Source organism: Syzygium oleosum, unplaced genomic scaffold (assembly GCF_021117445.2).
Source record: "Syzygium oleosum isolate NSW1041296 unplaced genomic scaffold, Sole_v2.1 Sole_v2.14, whole genome shotgun sequence".
NCBI classification, from domain to species: domain Eukaryota; kingdom Viridiplantae; phylum Streptophyta; class Magnoliopsida; order Myrtales; family Myrtaceae; genus Syzygium; species Syzygium oleosum.
Genome location: NW_026607498.1, coordinates 4,977,501 through 4,986,903, shown reverse-complemented (window position 1 = coordinate 4,986,903; position 9,403 = coordinate 4,977,501). Strand labels below are relative to the sequence as shown.

Here is a 9,403-nt window from a genome sequence, read left to right as displayed (position 1 = left end):
TTGCGTACGTCATCTTTATATACAAACTGATTAGTATAAGATGCGTTCTTCTTATATAGTTCAAACGATTCAAGCTGACCTAGAGTTGAAGAATTACAATTAGTGTAGGCAATAATAATAATAATAATAATTACCCATAATAAATTATTAAGCACACTCCTAAAGTTCCAAATTCATTAACTCTGCTCAGCAAATCTAATTACGCTCCAAAAATAGTTTTTTTTGGGTCATTCTCGGTCAATGGCATTTGGTTAGCCGCTATCATTATGACACGTCTTCACTTCTTCACGTTGTTCCATGTTGACGGAGTAACTTTTAGAATATTAAGTGCCATTTTTGTCGTTGAAGAGAATGTTAAGTATGAGTTCATATATCTTATGGAGTTATTTATGCTCGTCAACTTTGACTTGTGGACTATAGAGCCGTGGATGGTAACTGTTTTTCGTTCCTTGGCGTTCCTTTCTTGAAGGCTTCTCCAAGTTATTTGAGTTTAATTAGTACTAGCAAAAAATCAATTCGTGAATAAACTGGGCATTCTTAAATGACTTATGAAAAGTCATTATAAATCGTGAATATTATGAAAGTATGAAAATATTTATGGCGCAAGTTGTGATATTATCACTTTGTTGGGTATCCTTCTGTGGCGCTAGTTATGACTTATGATATGGTCCAAATTCAAGGTTCTGGATCAAGACATGATCAATGAAGATGAATATGTTCTTTAGCATTGCGAAATCACTAGCTATAGATATCATCTGAATCAAATTATGTAAAAGGGCATCTACACTTGCGCCCTTAGATTACAAAAGGAACAAATTATGCAAAAGAAATAAGGGAAGATAGAGATATATTGGAGGAACTAGATGAAAATTTTATTTTTTATCAATAGAACATTATTACACCGAGGCAAATAAAATAAGAAGACTTCGGTAGTAAATATAGAAAAAATCTTGGGTATACAATGTGAGTATGCGTATTTGAGCTCTAAAAGATTTTAAGATGGTATGAATAAGCTAGGATATTAGTTAAGTGGTTGGAGGCGAATGCGAAGACCGTTGGCAGGGACCGGTGAGGGATTGTAAATGATCTTCTCATCTGGAATGACCTTCTTGAGCTTGAATTTCGTCACGAGATTATGTATGAAAACGAGTATTTCGAGCCGAGCATACTCTTTCCCAGGGCACATGCGAGGTCCGCCTCCGAAGGGAACGTAGGTGAAAGGTGCGGGTCCAATTCCTTCGAATCTTGAGGGGTCGAATTTCTGAGGATCAGGGAAGTACTTGGGGTTCTTGTGAGTTGTATACACCGTCCAAAACGTCTGCAAGAAAAAAAAAGTTGAAGAAGATCAATGCATGTTATCACTAGTTGATCCTATGTATTGATTTATTGGATAACTATGCCAAGAAAAAGGGTCGTAAGTAAACAATTACCTTCCATCCCTTTGGAATTGTGTAACCAGCAAAAGTGAAATCGGTGATGGCCTCCCGGAACGCCCCTTGTGCAGGTGGAGTTAGCCTCATTGACTCACAGGCCACGTTCCATGAGTATTTCATTTTCTGGATATCCTCCCAGTTCAGTAATTCACCCGGGGCTTTCAACTTTGCAATCTCCATTTGCTCTGTTGACGTGAAGCCAATGAGTTGAATATATGTAAATTACATTGATTTTGCTTCAAAAGAACATGATCACTAGAACAGTTACCTTTGTAAACTTTCTCATAGATGTGGGGCAACGAAGCTAGATAGTTCACGATTACGGTGATAGATGTACTGGTGGTGTCGTGACTTGCAATGAGCAATCCGATGATCTTGTTGGACACATCCATTTCGTAATAAACACTACCGTCGTCATCTGCTTCGGTAAGCAATCGAGATAACAAGTCCCTCGCGTTTGAATCTTTCCCCTCTGAAATCTCTTGCTTCCTTTGTCTAATAATGTTGAGAAGCTCTTGCCGTATGACTTTTCCTCCTTCAACTGCTTTGTTGAATGGCGTGCCGGGAACATTGATAGGCACCGAAGTGAATCCCGGAGCAATACGAGCAAATGGGTCGGCGAATTTCGACACGACCTTAGGGTCCTTAATGTTCATGAACAAACGGCATGCCAAAGCAAAGGTGTAGTTCTTTGTCAAAGGAAACACCTTCACTTCCTTATAAGGAGACCAGTCACTCTCCAAATGTTCCCTAGTCATGGAGTCCATGATAGGTATGTAATGTTGGAGGGCCTCGGGTTTTAGGAATTCCGGCAAGAAGCTGCGCATTTTCTTGGGGTCATCCTTGTTGAACTTCTCCATGGTTTCGGGGAAGATGGTGACCTTCTTCATGGAGGTGGGCCACCAGGTGGTGATGTACTTGTTCTGGCTAGAGAACAAGAACTTGTTGCCGGCGGCCCCGCAGAACACGGCCATGTCCTCCCCGAGCAACGAGGTACGGAAGACATCCGGCGAGTACCTGGCGGTGCGGTCATTTATAAATTTCTTGGGACAACCGCTCTTCGCCGCACCGACAAAATCAAGGGACTCGCCGATAATTGGCCATCCCCTTTTGCCGGGTGGCAGGTTAGGAGCAGAGGATTTCTTTCGGAAGAGAAGGAGTAGAAGGTACAGAGAAATGTAGAGGATGGCGAGGTAAAGAAACAGTTGGGAATAGAACTCCATCTTCTTCTCAGTCAAGAAGGCACAAAGCTAATACTGAGAGGAGAGATGTCTGAGGTTGCGATGGTGAGAGACCACCACGGATTGTCCCTATATATGGAGGAAGATGGCATTGCCATGCAGTCAATTCATGGGGGGTTTGTTCTATAAAAAATGATTATTGAGCTTAGGTTACGTGCTTTGACCTCTTCTGCATTATGATTTTTCTTGACTTGATGTAACAAACGGTTATCAGTCTCCGAAGTTGAAACTGCCATAAAAACATGACCTTCCTTTTCTGGACCAGGTAAGAGAAACATTAATAATCCAGAAAGTCCAAGAATCACTACGGCTTCGTCGACACTAAGGGTCTGTTTAGTAACGTTTCTATTTCTTTATTTTTCTGTTTTTTTGTTCTCCGGAACAGAAAAAGAACAGAAATCCGTTTAGTAAAAAAAATCTATTTTTTTGTTTCTGGAACAAAAAAGTGTTCCAGAAATAGATTTGGAACAGAAACAAGAAGCAAAAAAAATCTGCTTCTTGTTTCTGAAACAAGAAAAAAAGAAACGATTTTTTTTCTAGAATTCTCCAAAAATAAGAAACAATCCATCGGCCACAACCCGCCTACCGCCGCCTCTCGCCGTCCTTCGCCACCACCTACCTCCCGCCTTTCGCCGCCGCCGCTCGCCGGCCTCCTCCCGCCCGCTGGCCACCTCTTGTCGTCGACCACTGTTCTCCGCCGCTCGACGCTTGTCGCCACCCGACCCACCGGCCGCCGTCCCTCCACCGGCTGGCCGCCGTGCTCCATCCCCCGACGCCGGCCGCCACCCGGCGCTGGCCGCCTCCCCGCCAACCACCGACGCCGGGCGATCACCCACCACCGGCGCTGCCCTCCGCCGCCGGCCGCCACCCACCACCGGCCGCCATCCTCCGCCACCGGCCATTGTGCTCCACCACCCGACGCCGGCCACCACCCGGCGCTGGCTGCCCTCGGTCGCCGGCCACCTCCCGCCTCTAGCCACCCGACGCCAGCAGTCACTCACCATCGGCCGCCATCCTTCGCCACCAACCGCCGTGCTCCATCGATCGACGATGGCCACCCTCCACCGCCAGCCACCTCCCGCCGCCGCCCCCGCTCGTCCACCGCCGCCCGACGCCACCGTGCTCCGCCGTCGGCCACCGTGCTCGCCGCCGACCGCCGTGCTCCACCTCCCACCGCTGGCCGCCATCCTCGCCGCCGCCAACCACCGTCCTCCACCCCCCACCGCCACTCGCCGTCCTCCGCCAGTAGCCCTGAAGGGAGAAACTCGTCCATGGAATAGAAATGGATCATTCGCGCCCTAAACGCGTTTCTATTCTTTTTCTATTCCAGGAATAGAAATTTTGTGCAGTTACTAAACGCTATTTTTTGCTCAGAAACTGTTCCAAGAAATAGAAATAGAAAAAACTATTTCTGATCAAAAATTGTTTTTGGGAACAGAAACGTTGCTATGCAGACCCTAAGTCGGAGGTGTACCTGGTGAAGGGAGATCTTATGGAGGACTGCCCTAGGGTTTGTGCTGGTCATATTACTATTATTTGGTCAATATTTGTAAGCCTTAAGCCCGTAACAGCTAAAGAAATAAACATGACAACATTGACACGAATACTTAATGATTTTCCACAGAGTGTGCCGGCATTTCAGCATGATAGAAACGTGGTCGTATTTTAGGTTTCTTGACCCGTATATTAGCTGAATAACACATCCCAAAACAATGCAAGCATTCAATGTTTGTAGTGATTTTTCATTAAACTAAGTCAATTTCGTTACCCATAAATTTGGAGGACCCACATCTTATGATTTTTCTTACTTTAAGCACGAATTATGGGTTGGTAGAGATTTCATACACGAATAATTTAGAGAACCACATGTATGAAAGAACAGCAAGGCAAAACAATAAAACGTCAAACAATATATTCTCTCTTATTCCGCCAGTCAAAGTCGACGTGCATATAAAATCTGATGCTACACGAAGTCACTGTTTCAAAATCATTTTATTTTTATCATTTTCCAGGGACAAGAACGTCATTTCGTGATCTTAGGAGGTACGTCGTCAAATTCGAACACCTAAGCAGCCAGGTCATCCAACCTTAAATGGGTTGACTGTAGACCGAAATGGGTAGTTAACTAGTTATTAACTGAATTGGAGGAAGTGGACAGTGTTGATGAAAACCCCTAATTAATTTTGAAGAATGACAAAATAATCTTTTACTAATCAGAATTACACTTAAGTTATTTGATGCAGGTAAATGCGGAGCCATCAAACTTGGTCGATGAAAGGACTTTATCAACAGACTCAAAATTACTCGTCAGATTCAATAAGTATTATTTTTGGCAAGTTTATACAGGATAATCAAATTGATATCTCAGGATATCCTAATTGGTAATCACAAGATCGTTCCTTAAACACGAAGAACTACACTTATGGAAACCTTGATTTGATTGTATGGACGATCAAATCACCTGGAGATAATGGTTCTTCTTCTAACGGTTATGCATTTTCTTTTGGGAAGTTTTCTCCAATGGTTTGATTTGGAGATCAATCCTCTGAAGATTATCCAACGGATAGATTAGAAATGGAGGAGTATAAAAGGAGTGCAAACGTCGTACAAGAAGAAAAACCAGAATCAAGAATTCCAAAGTTTGAATAGAGCTTCGATCTTACATACTTGTGATTACTGTATTCCACGTTGTGATTTTAGAAAGAAAATTACTTGAGTGAAGAGTGTACGTCATAGTGCAGTCTATCATCTGAGAAGCATTGCTCTTGTAATCTTCTGGTGATTCAATAGTGAAATACAACCAACAGGCTGCCAGCGTGGAGAGTGGACGTAGGCTTGATAAAGCCAAACCACTATAAAGATCTGTGTGCAGTATTCTCTATTCCTAAACTTTCATTTATTATTGCTGACATTATACTGCATACGTATCTGTCAAACAAGTTCGTCAGAACATCATCTTAGTCATTAGACGCAATCATTTAACGATAACTTACATACAAGTTTGTAATTTGCATCCATCTGATATTGAACATACGAGTTGTTGACCTCGACTATATTTATTCCGCACGTTTAAATCATCCAATTTGGTAAAATCACCTATGCACCCCCTCTAGGTGATAGCACTAGCCGTAACAGACAGCTACAAAAAAAAAGAAATACGAAAAACTTTAGAAGCAACCGTTCCCTTCGTTTTTGAGCATTAAATTACAGTTATACTCTAGCTAGGACTGGGCAATAGCTGATATTGATATAACTATAACAAGCGACAATCGGGTCATCGGATCAGTGACCCCATGGTCCTCAATCTTCATTCACATATCACTTCTAGACAGTATTAGAACTGTTCGTCAATTTCATTCATTTCCTTTCTCCCTGAAATGACTAATCGTGTTCTAAGTATGAAAATTCAAAACAGCAACAACCGTGTGCGATGATAGGAATACTTATGACTTTCCACAGAAACTGCAGTTTGTGTGCCAGCATTTCAACATGATAGCAACGCGGTTTAGCTTAATAATACATCCCAAAACGATGTGAGCATTAAATGTTTTCCACATATAATTTTGTTTCACCAGAATTGAATTGACAATAATATACCTTTCAATATAATCAAAAAGATGTTCCACCAAAATCGACGATGAAATACCTTTCGAATATATATGGATCAAAGAGTAAATCCACAATACTTACCCAAAAAAAAAAAGAGTAAATCCACAAAGGTTGTGAAGAGTCATTTGTTGACTTTGGACAATAAAGTAAATGACAAGAAACTTAAAGATACCAAAACTAGAGGCAATCGCAGCTAGCCATTTAAATTGCAGATAATTAAATATAGTTATGAGTTATATGATTGATTGGGAGGTCTTCATAAAAAGTACAATGTGACTATTACGGTTACAAACGGTTATTAAATTTAAAAGATAACTTCATAATCCTACCTTCAGAATAAATAACTTCCTAATTTTATTTGCGGTTACAAGAAGAGACAACAAGACTTGTCAACTTCTAGCAAAAAAAAACAAGACTTGTCAACAAGAAATAACAAAATCCTAAAATAATGGCTAGCAATTACCTATTATCTAGTAACACCAATCTAAAATATGTTACGTAAAATAATTCTACTTGACAATTATAAGTCGATGTCAATGACTTCATCCACATTAAGGGTTTTATCAATAATGTTTGCTACCCATAACTTCCTTGGGGAGTTGTTAATACTTTTCGAGTTATTGATTATTCTTTTTCTCAATGACTTTTGTTAATTATAACCAAAAGTTTTATATCGATCAATCACTTGTCTTTTGGAGTGATATTTTGTTAAATTCATACATAATCATTACTTTTTTGTCCTTTGAATATTTATAGTTTGTAAGGTAGATGTGGGAGCTTTTTTCTCTTGGTCTAGTTCTAAATCTAAGAGTTTGAAATCTCCTTATCTAATTCTAGATCTAAGAGCTATTCTCTCCCGATTTGAATCAGGGAGTTTAACAATGTTTTCAAGTTTTCGATACCTCTGCACTCTGTCCATATACAGGTCATCTACCTCCAATTTTAATGGTGATCACAAAAGTTTTGGCGTCTCGCTGAACTACGAAGATTTGCACTTGTAAAAGTTAGATATGTGTTTATTCAACATGTTTTAGTTGTCTCCTAAGGCGGTGGTACAAAGTAAGCCAAACTTAAGCGCGCACTATCAACTGGCAACATCTGGTTATTGGAGAAGGAATTTCCGGTGTGTGCTCAATACTAACGATGATATAAGATTCAATGATCATCTGTCAATTATTTTGCTTGACAAATCTGTACAAGTGTGTGCTTAACCCTACTGGTGCTTTGTAGATCCCCCTTGTTTTCTTCATTTGATTTTTGTCGCGACCGAACTCCCGAGCCCTTTTTTATCGAACATGCAAAAAAGGGGGGCTCGCCTGGTACGTGCTAAGTCTAGGTTCGGGACTTAACTCGGGCTCTCCCAAGCCCATACCATATCGCGACTTAGGGTTTAAGTGTTTAACATGCAAGTGGTTTATATCAAGGAGTCGCCACTAATCGATTTGGGGTGGGTCGATTAGAAACCCAAATAGGGTGATGGGAGAATCACCCTATTCCTACGAACCAGAGATTAAATGAGTTCGGGGACTTGGTTACACTAGTTGGATAACTAATGCCCTTTCGGTACCATTTTACCCTGTTCATTTCTGAAAACATTTGTCAGGCAATTTGGATTGATTTTAGGACCTTTCTCCTAACATGTGAGATGATCAAACGAGTGCATAATCAGAAACGATTAGCAGTCAGGAACACAACAATTCATGCAGCCTAAGGTTCTAACCTTAACTAAGTCAGATGACATTCAAAAACACAACAGCTCATGGAATTGTATTAAAAACATGCATAACAGTAATAAAATTAACATGCAAAATACTTACCGCACAACCTCAGAATTGTCTAATTTAAACAAGACAATAACATGCATAATAATACAACAATAAATTAAAACACTTAGATATAACATAATTTTTTAAAAAAATTTTTTTTTTTAAAAAGAATTTTTTTTTTTTCGAGAAAAAAAAAATATATATACATATATAAATAATAGTACAGAAGAGAAAAAAAAAGTTTATTTTTTTTTTTAAATTTTTTTAAATTTTCTTTTTTTTTAAATAAAATAAAATAAAATAAAAATATTAATATAATATTAAACCGGGTCGGTCGGCGGATCCGGGCCGGGTCGGGCCGACCGGGTCAACGGATCCGACCCGGGCGTTGACCCGGTCGGATCGGTCAATCCGGATCGGGTCGGAACCGACCGGGTCAACGGATCCGACCGGGCGTTGACCGGGTCGGATCTGTTAATCCGGGTCGGTCGGAACCGACCCGAGTCAACGGATCCGACCCGGGCGTTGACCCGGGTCGGAACTGTTAATCCGGGTCGGTCGGAACCGACCCGAGTCAACGGATCCGACCCGGGCGTTGACCCGGGTCGGATCTGTTGATTCGGGTCGAATCCGACCCGAACACACAGACCCGCGGGGAGGGGGGCGCCGGAGAGGCCAAAATTGGCCGTCCGCCGGCTGACCCAGGCCAGCGCCGCCCCCAAATCGGTTTCTAGGAACACCGCCAAGCCTCGCCGTCCACCTGGGTCGCCGTTTGACCGCCGCTCGCCGGCCGGCGACCGAATTAAAAATCGGCCTCTTTGAGGCATTTTGTCGAACACCGGGCGTGCGCGACCAAAAAGAGAAGATTCCGACCTGTTTCGAGGCCCCGCCGTCCTCGGGAAACCTGTTCTTACCTTTAACGATGATGCACGGACGGCAGGGGACGGCGGTATGGGCCGGGACTCGTGCGAAACGGCCGGTGCGGGTCCCGGCCAAACCGGGAGCAAAAATAGGGGAGAACAGAGCAGTTCGGGCCGGGGGACGACTCACCGGTCGACGGCGCGTCTGGGCGGCTTACGGCGGGTCTGAAGGCGACGGCGACGCTGCTGGTTCTGTCCTGTTCCGGTGGTTCGCTCTCTCTCTCTCTCTCTATTCTCAGCTCTCTCTGTCTTCTCTCTTGCTCTGTTTTTCTCTCCCTCCGGCCGACCGGGGCGGCTTTGGCTCTCTGTGTCGCCGGCGTCGGCTCGGCGACGGGGATGGATGGCTGAAGCTGAGGCGCGGTGGCCGCCGGAAGCCCTCTTTCTCTCTCAGCTCACACTCTCACGCTCTCTCTGTATTTTTTTTCTAAAATGGC

At 42.8% G+C, this 9,403-nt stretch overlaps 1 protein-coding gene across 1 annotated transcript; it reads right to left on the bottom strand.

Moving 5' to 3' along the window:
* Window positions 1–848: 848 nt before the first annotated feature.
* LOC130139901 (beta-amyrin 28-monooxygenase-like) lies at window positions 849–2,705 on the bottom strand. Its single transcript, XM_056317884.1, has 3 exons — window positions 1,702–2,705; window positions 1,431–1,618; window positions 849–1,318 (listed from the first exon to the last, which is right to left on the bottom strand). The coding sequence occupies exons 1-3, from the start codon at window positions 2,654–2,656 to the stop codon at window positions 1,022–1,024; spliced, it is 1,440 nt and encodes a 479-aa protein (XP_056173859.1). The 5' UTR covers window positions 2,657–2,705; the 3' UTR covers window positions 849–1,021.
* Between the last annotated feature and the right edge of the window lie 6,698 nt (window positions 2,706–9,403).